Source organism: Notolepis coatsorum (genome assembly GCF_963971535.1).
Source record: "Notolepis coatsorum genome assembly, chromosome: 6".
NCBI classification, from domain to species: domain Eukaryota; kingdom Metazoa; phylum Chordata; class Actinopteri; order Aulopiformes; family Paralepididae; genus Notolepis; species Notolepis coatsorum.
In genome coordinates this window covers 41393607-41411402 of record NC_140170.1, presented here as the reverse complement: position 1 = coordinate 41411402, position 17796 = coordinate 41393607, and the positions used below count along the sequence as shown (strand labels likewise).

General features: G+C 41.0%; 1 protein-coding gene across 1 annotated transcript in view; it reads left to right on the top strand.

Moving 5' to 3' along the window:
- Positions 1 to 17502, top strand: part of LOC311230452 (uncharacterized protein) — a 30503-nt gene extending 13001 nt beyond the window's left edge. Inside the window, exons 8-15 of the mRNA XM_084316737.1 lie at positions 1080 to 1155; positions 1692 to 1805; positions 5133 to 5226; positions 6192 to 6397; positions 9483 to 9626; positions 12310 to 12390; positions 13986 to 14057; positions 15728 to 17502. Of these exons, the coding sequence (XP_084172863.1) occupies positions 1080 to 1155; positions 1692 to 1805; positions 5133 to 5226; positions 6192 to 6397; positions 9483 to 9626; positions 12310 to 12390; positions 13986 to 14057; positions 15728 to 15778 (838 nt within the window). The 3' untranslated portion in view covers positions 15779 to 17502. The remainder of the gene's footprint in view (positions 1 to 1079; positions 1156 to 1691; positions 1806 to 5132; positions 5227 to 6191; positions 6398 to 9482; positions 9627 to 12309; positions 12391 to 13985; positions 14058 to 15727) is intronic.
- Positions 17503 to 17796: the final 294 nt, after the last annotated feature.

The following is a 17796-nucleotide window of genomic DNA, read 5'->3' as shown; positions in this document are numbered from 1 at the left end:
GTTGCATTATGTTACTACATACATCACTACATGAAACTGCTCACAACAAGGTCTGTGGATTATCTTGAGTAACCGGGTCATGATTTCTGGAAAGAGACATTACTTTTGAGTTTTTCCAAATGTATTCCTCAGGGTTCCCACAGACATTGCAACATGTTATTCAAGGACTTTTAAGTACTTTTCCAAGCACTATTTTTCATTTTCAATGATATGCTCGTCGAAGGATACAATTAACTTTTAAATGCTGTTCTTTTAAGCATCTTCTTGGCCTGCTTGCCAGCTAGAGCATCACATGCGAAGAAATGAGGAAAAGCAGTTGGAGCAAGCGACTCGTCAAATTTGATTAAAAGATTTAAATAAACAGCTTGGCTGGCCGTTCACACTAATACAATTGGCAGTATTAGAGGGTGGGAGAAGCTGGCGGGGTGGGTCCGGGTTGTTGTAAACAGCGACTCCTACAGTTCGGTCGGGGCGCCTGCTAAGCGCGGATAGGACCTGAGTGGGATAGTGTGATCCTTCCACACGCTACGCCCTCTCAGGGAGGATCCGCGCTGCCAGGTGAAAAGAAGCGGTTGATTGGCTGGACGTGTGTCGGAGGAAGCACGTGATAGCCTCCACTCTCCCAGACCGACTGTGGGGGGTAAGTGCGCAGCGACCAGGAAGGGATTGGGAATTGGCATACGACTAACATTGGGATGGGAGAAAATCGGAGGAAAATGGAGGGGGAAAAAGATCAATAAAAAAAATAAAAATAAAAGATTTAAATAAAAAAACGATTTCTACATTCAGAACAATTTGATCATGGATGAACAAAACATTCAATGCGAATGGTTGATTTGAATTTCAAGGTCTTTTGAAGCACCTTGTTAATTATTTTGCTGTTTTCAAGGAATTCCAGACAATATATATATATATATATATATATATATATATATATATTTTTTTTTAAGTGAACTGCCCCTTTTAAGCTGACACAATGAAACACCATGCATCATTTAGCTAAAAGCCTGGATAAACTCATAATTTCAGATTCTAAAGCATGCTCTGATTGCTCTTATGGTTGGTTTCTCACCCAACAGGTACCTCCAGAGGGTGGTGTGTCACCCATCGCTCCTGCAAGACCCAGATGTTAGGGAGTTCCTGGAGAGAGAAGAGGTGAGCCCCAGTTGAGTGTTATGTGTAGAGGGTATATCCTTTACATGTAGACCTTTTTATTGGAATGACGTTTTATATAATTCCAGTAAATATATAAAAAGTAAATATATATATAGCAGATGTACTATTTCTGCTCCATCTACTTTGACCTGTGTGATTTGATATAAGATTACTGCATCTTGTAAACCTGTCACAGTGGAACAGTAATATCATGCTTTGTTTTACCTTTACCACTGCATATAAATTAGGTGTATTCAGGCGTGGTTACCAATGGTTACAGGCAGCCATGTCTACACAGATTTGGAATTGATTGAATGACTCTTCAATCTCATTTACTCATTAACTCTGAATTATTATTTAATATATATATAATATAAACTTTAAATATGCAGACAGACACACTTTTTTTTGCGGTCCTAATGGGAATATATTTTAGCACCATATGTTCAATACTGGTCACTTTGGATGTCTGGTATTCTGCTGCATTTAGTGCTGACATACACTGACAATAGTAATCTGTGTGTACATGTGTCTAGCTGCCCAGAGCAGTGAACACCCAGGCTCTGAGTGGGGCCGGCTTCCTGAAGATGATTACCAAAGCTACAGACGCCGTCAGCAAAATGACCATCAAGATGAATGAGTCAGATGTTGTGAGTACTCCTTCTACATTACATCAGTATTCCCCTGTTTACATCATATACAGATGTATCCAAAGCGCTTCACAACTTATGCCTCACATTCACACATTCACTCATACATTTGCATACCAACGGCCAACATGCAAGGTGCCAACCTGCTCATCGGGAGCAGTTAGGGGTTAAGGGTTTTGCTCAAGGACACTTTGACACGCTGCTGGGAGGAGCCGGAATTGAACCGGGGACCTTCATATTACCAGACGACTGCTCTACCTCCTGAGCCACTGCAGCCCTGTCGTATATAGTTATGGCTCCATCATATATTTATAATATATAAATACAAATTGTCGCACTGTTGTATATAATTAAATACAAATGTTATGTTATCTTGGCTAGAGTAGTTATAGCGCTTTTATCCAAAGCGCTTTACAATTTGTTACTCACATTGATTTTACCCATTCACTCACACATTCACACACCGACGGCGGAGGCAACCATGCAAGGTGCCAACCTGCTCATCGGGAGCAATTAGGGGTTAAGTGTAGTGATGCACGATATATCGGCCGCCGATATGGCAATTTTTTCAACATCGGTATCGGTCCGATATCAAGATAGGGCAGATAAAAAATACAAATCTTTTTACATGTTTTGGCCTTAGATAGTTTCAAAATATCAGTAATTTCTGAAAATAACTTACAAAAGTAAAAGTAAAAAAAAATTATAATAAACAGCAACAGAGACCTGGTCAAGACCACAGAGACCTGGTCAAGACAACAGAGACCTGGTCAAGACAACAGAGACCTGGTCAAGACAACAGAGACCTGGTCAAGACAACAGAGACCTGGTCAAGACAACAGAGACCTGGTCAAGACAACAGAGACCTGGTCAAGACAACAGAGACCTGGTCAAGACAACAGAGACCTGGTCAAGACAACAGAGACCTGGTCAAGACAACAGAGACCTGGTCAAGACAACAGAGACCTGGTCAAGACAACAGAGACCTGGTCAAGACAACAGAGACCTGGTCAAGACAACAGAGACCTGGTCAAGACAACAGAGACCTGGTCAAGACAACAGAGACCTGGTCAAGACCACAGAGACCTGGTCAAGACAACAGAGACCTGGTCAAGACAACAGAGACCTGGTCAAGACCACAGAGACCTGGTCAAGACAACAGAGACCTGGTCAAGACAACAGAGACCTGGTCAAGACAACAGAGACCTGGTCAAGACAACAGAGACCTGGTCAAGACAACAGAGACCTGGTCAAGACAACAGAGACCTGGTCAAGACAACAGAGACCTGGTCAAGACAACAGAGACCTGGTCAAGACCACAGAGACCTGGTCAAGACCACAGAGACCTGGTCAAGACAACAGAGACCTGGTCAAGACAACAGAGACCTGGTCAAGACCACAGAGACCTAGTCAAGACTGCAGCAATACAAAGTTACATACAAGACTAATGACAAAAGAGAAACCTACAGTACAACATGGAGAAGGGAGATGGGTCTGCAAAAACAATCCTAAAAGCAACATAAATACCTAAGGCCGGAGACTATTATTAATGGATTCATTCACCATTGAGCTTTCAAGTGCTTTAAATTCAGACTGTTGCCAACTCCTTTAGTTTCAACTTCTTCTGTAATCTTACATTATCCTGACTTGAGTAGCAAGACGATCATTACTGAAAGGTTTTGCAGTAGTGGGCAAGTTCTGTAACAGGGAAACTTCCCTATTCGACTCAACAAGACAAACAGTTTCAGTAGAGCTTCAGATGCACAAGTTTAATTTACATTTACTCTAGTAATTTAGCCGACTATCCAAAGCGACTTACGAATTGTGTACAACACAGCCAACGAGGGATACTCTTCTGGTGGTCAACAGTAAGCTCCAAACTGTGCCAAACTCTTAAGTGCTTCACGTGGAGTGCATAGCAAGCATAGACTCTGAATACTGAACTTCTCAACCAGAACACATGTGTTGGTCCTTGTTGACGTGGCTCAGTGCCAGTGGCAGAATAGACTGGTCAGCTTTTGAGAGCAATAGAGGAGTCATTATGCTGTGTGAGGCAAAAAAAGAAGAAAAAAAACCTACATCTTATTGTTTTGATGTTCAACAACAAAACAGCAATTACTTTATTCAATTACGATTTATAAAATGTTATGTACATTAGTCTTTTATTTTTGTCTTTCAACTGACGTTTTATTTTTTGTTTTGTTTTTAGTGTAAGTATTATTATCAACAATGAGCCTATCTTTGTGCAATCAAACAGAAGTTGTGTTGACCTTTCTGATCATGGCTAGAAGGTATCCACATTTTGTTGACTTTTTTTTGTTTTGTTTATAAACCTAACCCTTATCTTAACACTAACCTTAAAGGGATAGTTCCGGTTTTTGGACACGTAGCCCTATTTACTAATTATCAATGATGATGATGATGATGGTGTTGATTGGTACAATCCTTTCTCAGTACAATCCATGCTGTTCCTCATACTAGCAAAGTCATTTGGGTAAAGCTCCTGTCTGTACAAGCTACCATCCATGCATGGTGCTCACAAAGTAGATTTCAGCTTGACCCCAGTCACCTTGTATTGGTTTGCTGCTAATTAGCCGCAGCTAGCATGAGAGACGGCATGGATTGTGCTGAGAAAGGACTCGGGGGAGGTAAGTAGCAAACAGTGCTAGGATTTAAAAAATCAGAACTATCCCTTTAACCTCACTGGAAACATCACTCCCCACCATAACCTAAAATAGAGATGAAAGAAAATATTTGTGAGATCATCGATCTTTGAAGTTTTTTTAATGCATCTCAACAAAACGTGGATGCCTTCTAGCCATGACCTTGTTTTCCGGGTGCTTTAGTCGGCTGCTGCAGCTCAGCTGACTGTAATTCAATAATGCTACAGGGCAGCCGCACAGCAGACAAAGAAATAATTTGGACAAAACATTTGGCTGCTTTTGAATACATATTTGGACTGGTGCACGGAAGCGCTGTTGGGTTGAATTGCAATTCTGAGTATCAAGATTTGACAAGTTGAAGTTGACAAATATTTTTGTTAGAATTGGTATAATGCCGGATGATGGAAAAATAAGCTCTTTGTTGAAAATAACGAAAAAAAACCTCCTGGGTTTTGGTTGGGGGTGCTTCACTTTCAGTAGCCAGAGCTGACACATTGTGGTATGTATGTGATTGATTAGTAACTTGATCTGAAAATATCCTAGCAGAGTTCCTCAGACACAGTCTTAAGTACATGTTGGAAGTTCTACTCATCCTAAGTGTGTGTGTGTGTGTGTGTGTGTGTGTGTGTGTGTGTGTGTGTGTGTGTGTGTGTGTGTGTTGCAGTGGTTTGAGGAGAAGCTGCAGGAGGTGGAGTCTGAGGATCAACAGTTCAGGAAGCTCCTTGGCATGGTGGACTCCCTGGTGACTCATAGGAAAGGTTAGCTCTACCCTAAATATATAAATTATTATTTATTTATTTTATGTTGTTTTCAATGAAGAATTATTGGCAATGTGGATATTCTCCATTATATAATTTAAGTATTAATTAATGTTCCCACTTGGAAGTGGCGGATAGGGGTATAGGGCATGATACGCTTAGGCTTCTTTCCTACTCCTTTTCGAAACAGTGGTGTGTATATTTTTCGGTTTGTCTTTTTTATTCTTTGTTTTTTTAAATCATGTTCGAAATAAAGATTCATTCATTCATATATATATACCATGATATATATCGCCAACTACCAAAAATGCAAAATTTATCATGATATGAAATTTACCGTACTTTTCGCACTATAAGCCGCACCTGACTATAAGCCGCAGCAGCTAAATTGAATGATGTGTACATATATAAGCCGCACTGGACTATAAGCCGCAGGTGTTTTAATGTTTAATTACCATATGTAATTAGCATTGGGACACAATACTGTCGGACAAATAACAAGAATTAACTCATTTACAAGTTGTATTAAGTTTAGCAAATAAGGGAACAGATAAATAACATTTCAATGCAGTCAAAAAAGCAATATTTTGATTTTTACATTTTCGGGTTTGGTCACATCGAGTCACATATAAGCCGCACCGTTATATAAGCCGCAGGGTAAAAAAAATGGGGGAAAAATCCGCGGCTTATAGTCCGAAAAGTACGGTAGGTCATATTAGGCTTGGGCGCTATTTGATATTGCTTTAAGAAAAACGACAATAATAAGAGAAAAGCTGAAAAGACACTAATGTTGCAATACCCATAAGTGGCCACAACGTTGAGTCTCCTCAGGAAGAACAGCCTGCTCGGTCAATATAATAAGCTCAATAATATCTCAAAACTGCTCTGAACGTAGATGGAACCTTATAATTCCAAGCTCACCATTTTGTACGTCTTTTGTCACCCCCCCCCCCTCTCTCCTCCAGAGCTGTCGTTGAACACGGCGAGCTTCGCCAAGAGCGTAGCGATGCTGGGCAGCTCTGAGGACAACACCGCCCTGTCCCGGGCCCTCTCTCAGCTGGCCGAGGTGGAGGACAAGATGGAGCAGTTACACCAGGAGCAGGCCTCCAACGACTCCTTCAACTTCGCAGAGCTCCTCGCCGACTACATCCGCCTCCTGGGCTCCGTTAGGGTAGAGAGAAGATAATTAACACTAATGTACACCACCGTGATGCATACAATACATTAGGGCTGACCTAGACTAGTCGAATAGTCGACTAATCCATCGAAAGGAGCCGTAGTCTACTGCCAACCTCTTAGTCGAATGTAAAAGAAAATATATAATATTTGTATTAATTAACAGAGTGCCAGCAGGGGGCGCCAGAAATAGCGATTGAGTGCCGGCGCTGTAGTCAATGGGAGGGCGAGCACATTTGCGAACGCATAAACTATATCTTAAATGATGGCTATGTGTCTAATACGCCCGTCGCTTATCAATGACTTGTTTGCAGTCAACATTGTCGAAACGGATTGTTTTTTAATCGGTACATTTCCGTTTTATACCATTTTGAAAAAAATTTGATTCTGCAGGAATCGCTCTTTAGTGGAATACACAAAACACGTTGTCATCTTTCGGCCTATTTATGAATAGTTTTCAAATAAACGCTAGATTATCGATAGTATATGTGTACTTATGTACTGAAAAATCGATAATCTAATTTCCTGATCAGCACACACACACACACACACACACACATACACACATACGGGACACGTTGATATATCTGTGAAAAGAGCTCTGATTATCCCAAGACTGGTAAAATAGATTCCTTACCTCACATCAGATGTTCTCCAAAAAGATGATTCCAATTCCTGATCGCCATTCCAAATATCGATCGCGTTTATTGATCCAACGCTGGATACTGGGAACACATATTCCACGCTGTTCTGCGGCTCTGCAATTAATGGGATCATCTCCGGTTACATGCCTGACAAGTAAAATGTGGAATCCGGACTCTTTTTTTCCCCATCCATTTCATTCAGTCCAATCCAATGGGTGCAATACCATCCGGAGAGACGATAGGGGGCGGTATTTTCCCTGTTCGAGTTCAGACAGATCCCCAATGGTAACGTGAGGCTAGATTGATGAAAAACGTATGGAAATCGATAATAAAAAAAATAATGGTCAAATAACGAGATTTCTCGTTCCTGGCACTCAACGCATGGCATGAACTAACGAGATTTCTCGTGGCTGGCACTCAAAGTGTTAAAATTTTTTTTAATTGGGATCATTCTTTCCAAAAGCAAAGAGGCCTAGAAGCGTGGCTAACGCTAATGGCTCGCATACCAGAGAGGCTAACTGCCTAAGAAAACAGGCACAGAGGCACTGAAAGAGGATTTCACCCGTCTAATGAACGGATAAATAAATCTGGTATGTCATAAATGTATAGATGTAAGGGGCACCCTCGTGGCGCATACCATAGTGCCTCGCGCACCTACGCGGCTGACCTGGGTTCGATCCCAGCTCCCGTCGTTATTTGTCGCATGTCCTCCCCACCTCTCCTCCCGTTCGCCCTCTCCTCTGTCGGTCCTGCGTGACCAATAAAGCTGTAAAAATGCTAAAAAATTATTTTGAAAAAAAATTTATAGATGTAAGCAGTACTGTCTATCTGTATGTCATGTATGTCATATATGTTATGATGAATTGAAAATGGGGGACCCTGATGTAAACAAGACTAAAGTCTTTCTCTGGTCTGCATCCCCTTAACAATTGTGTGTATTGAGCTGTACTGTATTGTAGTAATAATTTTATATTTTTGCATTCGGGGGGGGGGGGGGGGGGGTTGACTATCAGCAAATGTTGGCCAATCAAAGTCGACTATTCAAATCCTTAGTCGGGGACAGGCCTACAATACATTGCTCTCGAATCACTCCAATCAATATCAACTGCTCTGAAATGTCAGGGTGTTGAAATGTATTTTATTTACTTTTTTTTAAAGGGTAGGATGCTCTTTTTCAGCAACACCCCACTTCACACAGTTACATACATTCACACTTGGGAGCTGCCAAGTACAACCACAACCAAATCGGCAGCTCCACTGGGGCAGAGGCGGGTTGAGTGCCTTGCTCAAGGGCACTTCAACGGTGGGTGTTGTTGAGGGAGGTTTTCCTGAACCGGCAACATGCTGGTAGCAGGGGAAGAATAATACTAGTAACAAAATCAACCCAACTGATGCACACCGACCATGGGTTTCATTAGAGCCATATGAAATCCGTTTTATTTTTTTCCAAATTCCATAATTTTTTTTCCCAAATTCCGTTTTAATATTTCAGAATTCTGTATTTTGCTTTGTACCATCAGAAATAGTGTCTAATAAATGGGAATGAATAAATGTCCACAATTTAATAAGATATAACAGTATTTAATAGGGCTGTCTTAAATACTTCGAAGCTTCGTTTGATGGGCGGATTCGAAAATAAAATTCGATAAAAAAAAAGAAAATGATATATATATATATATATATTTTTTGTTGTTGTTGCCAAATCAACTCTGCCTCTCTTTGTTAATTACAACAAGCAATGCTGTTTGTTATTTAAGATGAGGTCGGACTCGGCACTGACAGATTTGTGTTCATTGTGCTGCTTTTATAAAGCCTCAAATGACGGCTTATAATATTTCATGAAAGCAAAGTGTTTGTCTAAGATTTAAAAAGGTTTAAACTTTACAGCACTGACAAAGTTGAACAAAGTGCTGTACAAGTCCCACAACATAAAAAAAATAAAAATAAAATTATAATTTTTATTTTTTTACAGTTGATTCCATTTTTATTGCTCAATTCCGCGATTCCGTCCGTGATTCTGTGAACGCGGATTTCATATGGCTCTAGGTTCCATTCACAAAGCCTTCTGAGGTGAGGACTTGCTGCTAATTGGCAAATTTGCTTTTCACTTTTAACTTTACATTCTAATATTCCTTACTAAGTACTATCAACATTAATTAATCACTCAGCGATTTTGATTGATTTAGAATTCTTTCACATCTTCTCACTGTGCTAATTTGTAGCGAATTGAAATACGTACTAATTTGCAACTTTGCTCTCATGGTTTCAGAGATGGCCAATGAAATTTACGATACTTTTGCTACTCGTGCGGCCTTTCTGAACCTCTCCCTCACCTCTCCTAGTCACCATATGTTCCAAAGCTAAAGACGATGCTGCTTTGGTCAGAATCCCAAATCCACAGTGATGAAATGATCCCTGGTGTGTCGGTTTCCTCAGGGGTCCTTCGATCACCGGATGAAGGCGTGGCAGCGCTGGCAGGACGCACAGAACATGCTGCAGAAGAAACGGGAGACGGAGGCCAAGCTCCTTTGGGCAAACAAGCCTGAGAAGCTCCAGCAGGCCAAGGAAGATATCTCCGAGGTACTGTCCAGTCAACAGTAGATATCTCCGAGGTACTGTCCAGTCAACAGTAGATATCTCTGAGGTACTGTACTGTCCAGTCAACAGTAGATATATCTGAGGTACTGTCCAGTCAACAGTAGATATCTCTGAGGTACTGTACTGTCCAGTCAACAGTAGATATCTCCGAGGTACTGTCCAGTCAACAGTAGATATCTCCGAGGTACTGTCCAATCAACAGTAGATATCTCTGAGGTACTGTCCAGTCAACAGTAGATATCTCCGAGGTACTGTCCAGTCAACAGTAGATATCTCTGAGGTACTGTCCAGTCAACAGTAGATATCTCTTGAGGTACTGTCCAGTCAACAGTAGATATATCTGAGGTACTGTCCAGTCAACAGTAGATATCTCTGAGGTACTGTACTGTCCAGTCAACAGTAGATATCTCCGAGGTACTGTCCAGTCAACAGTAGATATCTCTGAGGTACTGTCCAGTCAACAGTAGATATCTCTGAGGTACTGTCCAATCAACAGTAGATATCTCTGAGGTACTGTCCAGTCAACAGTAGATATCTCCGAGGTACTGTCCAATCAACAGTAGATATCTCTGAGGTACTGTCCAGTCAACAGTAGATATCTCTGAGGTACTGTCCGCAGTCAACAGTAGATATCTCTGAGGTACTGTCCAGTCAACAGTAGATATCTCTGAGGTACTGTCCAGTCAACAGTAGATATCTCTGAGGTACTGTACTGTCCAGTCAACAGTAGATATCTCTGAGGTACTGTCCAGTCAACAGTAGATATCTCTGAGGTACTGTCCAGTCAACAGTAGATATCTCTGAGGTACTGTCCAGTCAACAGTAGATATCTCTGAGGTACTGTCCAGTCAACAGTAGATATCTCTGAGGTACTGTCCAGTCAACAGTAGATGTTGTGAAGGGCCAGATTAAAGCTGAGAATCTACATTTATTGTTTTATATACATTGTATATTATTTATATATACACGGTATATCCCTTTAAGCCTGCGTTCGAATCATAGTAATATTCACTTTCCTTATGGATAATGCCCCCTGACGGTGGCGCCAGGCAGTCTCGTCCTCAGCCAGGTTCAAGGACAAGTCTGGGCATGTCGTAACATGCCCGGAGACAGCGTATTGATTCCAGACAAGAACTGAGGTTTGGGACTAGATAATCACTTAAGTATATATACGGCGCAGGTGCGCACAGCAGCAGTTCGTCTAAGTAGCTGTTCGTGTTCGGTAACAGTGAAGTGAGCAGCAGTGCGTCTAACGGAGCGTTGAGAACCACGTGCGAATTGAATAGTAAAGTGTCAGAGTTTAATGCAGTAACGTCAAGTTCGACCTAATCTAATGTGAAGTAAATAGTCGTTCATTTATTGTATATCGTGCCAACCACAGTTCGTTCGTGTGTAGCATTACCCAGCGGTTCGTTCGTGTTAGCTAGTGGACCTTAGCCAGGGTGCGTGGACTAAATACATTGGTGCCAGTACCCGAGGAGGCCTAGTCGGAGAACCTGTTGGACATGTGCACAGGAGAACCAGCGGCGGCGATTGCAGAACCATTACTGGTTGGATTATATTGATTGTGGAACGTGTTACCCGGAGAAGAGTATCGTTGACTCCCACTGTCGTTTGGGATTTAACCTCGTGAGGATTTACATTCGGGCTTGCCTCATGGACAGAGGCTGGCTAGCTATCATCGTTTGCTATCGAGCATTGGATTACAGTTATTGCTTTTGTTGCTGATCGTTGGATTTACAAGGACTGGCTTCTGTACGTGAACCCCCTTATTCTTCATTGAATCAGACTGAGTATCCGAACATTCCTCTATCCTCTAGACCTTACAACTCTGAGAGGAACCCAGTGTCTCCAGGCAGTACCAGCGTTGCCTTCTATAATTGCTATTATAGTACGCCAGGTGGCGTCAGACTAGTACCCATAGTAGGAATCCTGCTATTCCCAGTGACTCATGCTACTGACTGACTTTATGCATATTCTTCGCCATACAAGCGCGACCCTAATTCTCATTCTGTAACCTAATGTTGCATAATAATAAAATACCCTCAAATACTATTTCTTTGTCAATGCCGTGTTATTATGAGTGTCCACCATATCTATTCGATGTACTGTCTGGCCAGTAATTAAAGTACATACCTAGCAGTGGTTTAATCTATCACAATCTTTAATACAGTCAGGGTTTTGTAACCCCTCAGTTACAGTAGATATCTCTGAGGTACTGGACTGTCCTGTCAACAGTAGATATCTCTGAGGTACTGGACTGTCCTGTCAACAGTAGATATCTCTGAGGTACTGGACTGTCCACAATCAACAGGAGGCAAATCTGTGGTCAATAGAGGCCTTTCGAGGAATGTTTAGAATGCCTGTTTGCCATGTTGGAAGAAACAATGGTTACTATGTGTTCATATATGATGAATATATCAACAGAAATGTAGTAATTTGGTGTTATTATTATTGAGTCACAGTAGAACCGTACTATCGGGCTATTCAGTGTTTTACCTACTCTACGACTGCACAGAAATTAGGCATTTTTATTTTCTAAGTGGTTACCAATGGTTACAGGTAGCCATGTTGGAAGAAAGAGACCTACAGTACAGGAACATTCCGTGCAAGGCCACTATTGTGCACAGTTCATTGAGCAAAATTCCTCTCCTCTCTTTCGCAGTGGGAGGCGAAGATGACCCAGAGTGAGAGAGACTTCGACAGGGTGTCGGCTACTGTACGCAAGGAAGTGTTACGGTTTGAGGTATTCATATATTTTGTTAGCTACTTTCTCATATTAACAGGGTTCCTCCTATGCATTGGAGCTGCTACTACTCATGATTATTTAAGTTTCGTCACTGTCGGGAATCACTCATGTGTAAAGCGGAATAAATGGCAATGGCTACTCTTGAGGGTGCTCCCTGCTGCAAGAGGCTAAAGCATAACCGCTTACATAAAATATAAAGCACAACAGCATGCAAAAGATTTATAGCAGGGGACAATGCAAACAAATCCCCCACGGGGAACATAACTTACAGATCTAATACCCTAAGGCAGTGCTTCTCAAAATGGGGATTAGTTTAATTGAATTAAAATGTTATTCACAATAAGTTAGTCTAATGAGAGAATGCATAAGAAGGATTATTGATGAGTGATTATTCTGATCATAGGTTTCACTCTTTCCTAAGTTAGCTCCCCAACGACAGTATAGACAGTTATGGAATTCTAGAATAATTCGTATCTAACAACACATATTTTCTCAGATGGGGCCATGGAGGTCCCTTTAGCTAAATCTTATCAAATGGGGGTCTATTTGGCGGTCCGTGACACGAAAAAGCATGAGAACCATTGCTCTGAGGTAGATGCATACAGTACATGTGGAGTAGAACCAGAGCAGGGGGTGGTGGGTCTGACTTGTAGGCAGCAGCAGTCAAACATCCTCCGCATACAGAGTGTGTGTGACGGGTCTATAAGTCTATCAATAGACCACCAGATCAGTATAGGTGGGATGATGGAGCGTTAGCTTAAAGCTGTCGCAACACATGCGTGTGTTAACGGTGTCCTGCCAGAACTTATTCTGCCCATTACTCAATTCATCCAGTGATTATTTAATCCGTTTATGTGGTGCATCTGAACGACAATTTTTTTTTTTTTTTTTTTATCAACTTTTTCTCTTTTCTGTATTCAGCCGCCCTGAACGACAAATTTTCATTAAAAAAAAATAAATGCATTACATTTACGTTTTATTGAATAAACATTTTCCCATGAACACACACTGGAATGGAGCTAAAGCATGCACTTTCTTTTTGAGGGCATTTATTAGCAATCTTGGTGAAGCTAATAACTTCACCAACTTGACAACAACTATGATTTTTCTTTTGTATTTCCATCAGACTAGATGCTTTGGAACATGTAACTGGCACCAATGAAATGTTTGGAGCATCGCTGCAGTAATTCTTAATTGAATATTGTAATTTTTTCTAATTATTCAATTGGGTCAATTCATCGTGACACCCTAGTTAAAGGGGCAGTTCACACAAAATGAAATAGACAATGTGTAGAAAGAAACCCTGTATACATTTATGGATGGTTGAAAATGACTGATCACTGATTGGGAAAACATTGTTTCAGTTTTTAAGTGTTCTCTGTGATGATCCTTGAAATGGTTGTTTCTTGGCTCCTCAGTCTTGCAGAAGCATCAACACATGTAGTACAGAAGCAATAAGAACAGTGTAAACAATTTCCAATACCAGCATATCAATAACAAATAAGAGCAGCATCAATTACAGTACGAGTGTACTACTGTGTGCAAGTTGGTGGAATGTTCAAGTCTGTAATCATTGTCTTTGCTCTTAACAGAAAGAGAAGGCCAGGGATTTCAAAAGACAGATTATCAAGTACTTGGAGTCGCTGCTGCAGTCTCAGCAGCAGGTGAGTGTCTTTCTGTTGTGGTGGTGATGCACATGTTGGAACATTTCACAAATCCACGTACACTTAAAGGGATATTTCACTTTAGTGGAACTTAGCAGTCAGCAGTTTTACCATCCACAAGTAAGTAGGGCTGACCGCTATTAGTCGATTAGTCGACTAATCGGTCGAAAGGAGCCGTAGTCGACTGGCCAACCTCTTAGTCGAATATAAAATATATATATATAAATATTATTATTATAATTTTTTTTATCATTCTTTCCAAAAGAAAAGAGGCCTAGAAGCGTGGCTAACACTAATGGCACACATACCAGAGGCTAACTGCCTACGGAAACAGGCACAGAGGCACTGAAAGAGGATTTCACCCATCTAATGAACACACTAGACTAGACTAAATTAATATCAAGATGTATCCATCAGTGGACCAATTGCATGCTTTTGCAGAGGACAAGAAGCCTTCAGTCGACTCCTTCAGACATTAAGCACCCCCCACAGCCCAAATGGAATGATACATTTTTTTTTTTTAAACAAAAAAAAAAAATATTATACTTTTTTTATTTTATTTATTTTTTTGACCAATAGTCGACTAACGGCAAATTTTGGCCAATCATAGTCGACCATCCAAATCCTTAGTCGGGGACAGCCCCACAAGTGCGCTAGCGGCCACTGCTGTCTCTGTGTGTTTGCTGTCGACACCACCGCTCCTCCCAGAGGTCGGGCTCCTCATTAACTTCCATTCATTTTTGGGGACCTAGTCTAAATATTACACTTTTGAAGTATAAACTAAAATAACTGCTGTGAAGATTTCAATAAAACAGACAATTCTGAGTGAAAGTTGCGTGTTTGTTTTGGTGTCTTTACAGATTCATGACCTTTTGGGAAATAAAAGCAAGATCCAGTCAATTTGTTGTAGGCTTGAGTGTGCTGTGTATCTTTCCCTCGCATGGCATGTCCAGGAGTGGTTACCGTTCTGAACAGTCAGCCGGTTGGACGGTTTGGAACCACTTCCTCAGCAGAACATATGAAGACACATCTGATTACACAAGTTATTCCTATTTTGGAAAATGACGTGGAGCATGGATCATTGCTTTTTAAAGTGAAAACACTTATTGAATAGTGAGCGTGTTGAGAGGAAGCAGCACAGTGCTCAGTAAATTGGGCCTGGGTTAACCCTTTCACTGCCACACGACAGCCGGTTAACCCTTTCACTGTGACAATACAGAAGGTTAGCCCTTTACTATCACACGGATGCGGAGCTAATGATGCTAATGATGGAGCATCGCCGTCGGTTGTGTGATGGTAAAGGGTTAACATTCTGTCGTGTGGCAGTGAAAGGGTTAAAAAGAAAAAGTGAACCTGAATGGGATGTAAATATTGCAAGAGCAGAGAAATGGCATACATTTACTTGGGAAGGAAATGTATTCAGTTTGTAGATTATAGGACAGCAATAAAAGTCTGTGTTGGGAGAAAATGTGAATATAAACAAAAGCGAGTTGTTGCATACCTTTTTTAAATGTCTGAATCAGTGGTATGTGTATTGTACTTTGAACATTTTATGTCTGAATCAGTGGTATGGTATGTGTATTGTACTTTTTGAAGCAGATGAAAATCATTCATGTTCATCTTAGATTTTGTGACACTGACCGTCCATTCTTTCTTTTTCTTTTTTCTAGCTGACGAAGTACTGGGAGGCATTCTTACCAGAGGCAAAAGCAATCGCCTAATCTTGTGCACCAGCCCTTTTGAAAGATGGGAGAGGCTGCCTTTTTCTTATACACTTTACCTCTTGCCTTTTAAACCAAGGAAAACGTGTGCATCTTAAAGGGAGAAGAAATACAATCAACCCAGTTTTTAATCACCTTTAACCTATAGCTCTGTATTCTATTGTATTAATAATTGTATATTTTCATTTAACCTTACACAAATATTTTCTTAATGGATGAAAATAAAAAATGACATATACAAAAAAGGACACAAAAAAAATCATATGAACATGATTTAAGTCAAAAGTGTAGTGAGCGAATGATTCCATTCATTTTCACAAGGGAAGATTTAAGAAGAAGAAACTACATGTTCTCAGGATGTTCTCACATCAGCGTAACTTGTTCATTGTTTACAACGGGAGGTTTGACACGACGCCAGGTGCATCTGTGGATATGTCTGGGGACCTATATGCCTCCATTAGCTATGTTCAGCCCGGCTGGGGTTATAGCCATGGTCTAGCATGGTATGATTGGGTTTGTGTCTCCATGCTTGTAAACTCTCCGGTTGCTAGGCAACCTTTCAAAATCCACACCACCAACTGTAGTACACAAACTAAACCATAATGATGCAACAGTTGTGAAAGGTGGCGGTCTCCGCCGGGGTCCAGCCAGGTCTGGCCCGGTTCTAAAGACCATGGAGATGCTCTCTGTGTGCCACGGCTGAACCCTGGCTAGTGGAAACGAGGCGTGAGAAAAAGGAAGCGGCATCTCATACTGTTGCCTCTTCTTGTTGTCACAAAGGGATATTATATAAAGAGTGGAAGTAAGCAATACCATTAGCACGTCATCCAATTTGAGATATTACTTTATGACTTAGCCATCCTTTTCTTTTTTTGAGACTGAAAATACTGTAGATGCCGAGGGAATGGGTGTGGGGGGGGGCATTATGCGGTGACGTCTATACATGTGCGTTTGTGGGGGGGGGCGTTGCGTCATAGGTCAAGCTCGTGGGTGTTATGTGTTTAGGGGCGATTATTTCTATCATTGTGCAAATGTAACCACACATACAAGTCTGTGCCTTTTTTTTTAAATGGGAATGGTATTTTGCATTGTAATGTAAACGGAGGTGTTTTACAGCAGGGTGGTGCTGGCAGTGCAGTGGCTCCATTGACCCGATAACCATGTTTGGACCCGACTCGCTCAAGAGTGACAACGATGCTAATTTCAGTACTGATCCGCTGCCGTTTTTATTCAATCAATCACTCTTCCCTAATCTGTAACGGAAAAAAACTTGTAAAGCTGTCTTAGTACATGTAACGTGTATAAAACCTCATGTCACCATTTCCTGTGACAGGGCTGCCATTTTGATTGGTTTTGAATAATTCTACAGCTTTAATCTTTTTGCACATTGTTAAAATTTCAGCCAGTGGAGCCAAATGTGACACTGCACCGTTTGTGGTTGTTAAAGGCATTTATAAACGTACAGATGTTTTTTTTTGTTTTATTTGTTTTGCACAAACCATGTTTTTCTACAATTTTTGAAATTAAATAAACACTTCTTCCTCTTTTTTTTTCAACTGAGCTGTGGCCAAAATATTGCTAGATGAAAAGTGGTTTTAAGTGTGGCCTGCTGTAAGAGCGTAGTGTTGCCATCGACACCCGTCAACGTACAAAGCAGTGTCGGTATGTTCACTGTGGTGTTTGTTTGACATCTGAAATGAAATTAATAAAACTTGCACTGTTCACACTTGGACAATTCCTTCAAAAGCTCATTCTCGTGTTTCTATGTTACATTTCTATGTTAAGTTCATAGTCCAACTGAGTGGATATGAACCTGGGACCATAGGATCCACAGGTGACTGCACTAACCAGCTGAGCTAAAGGGTCAGACCCGTTAGCAGGTGCTGGTTGACTGGTACCCAGTAGGGGATAACAATATACTGTACAAATAATGCTATATTATTTTGCTATATAAGATTGAGCTAAATTTAACTTTTTTGCTCTCATCCCTCGACCCACATTGCCAAGTGCCGAGGACC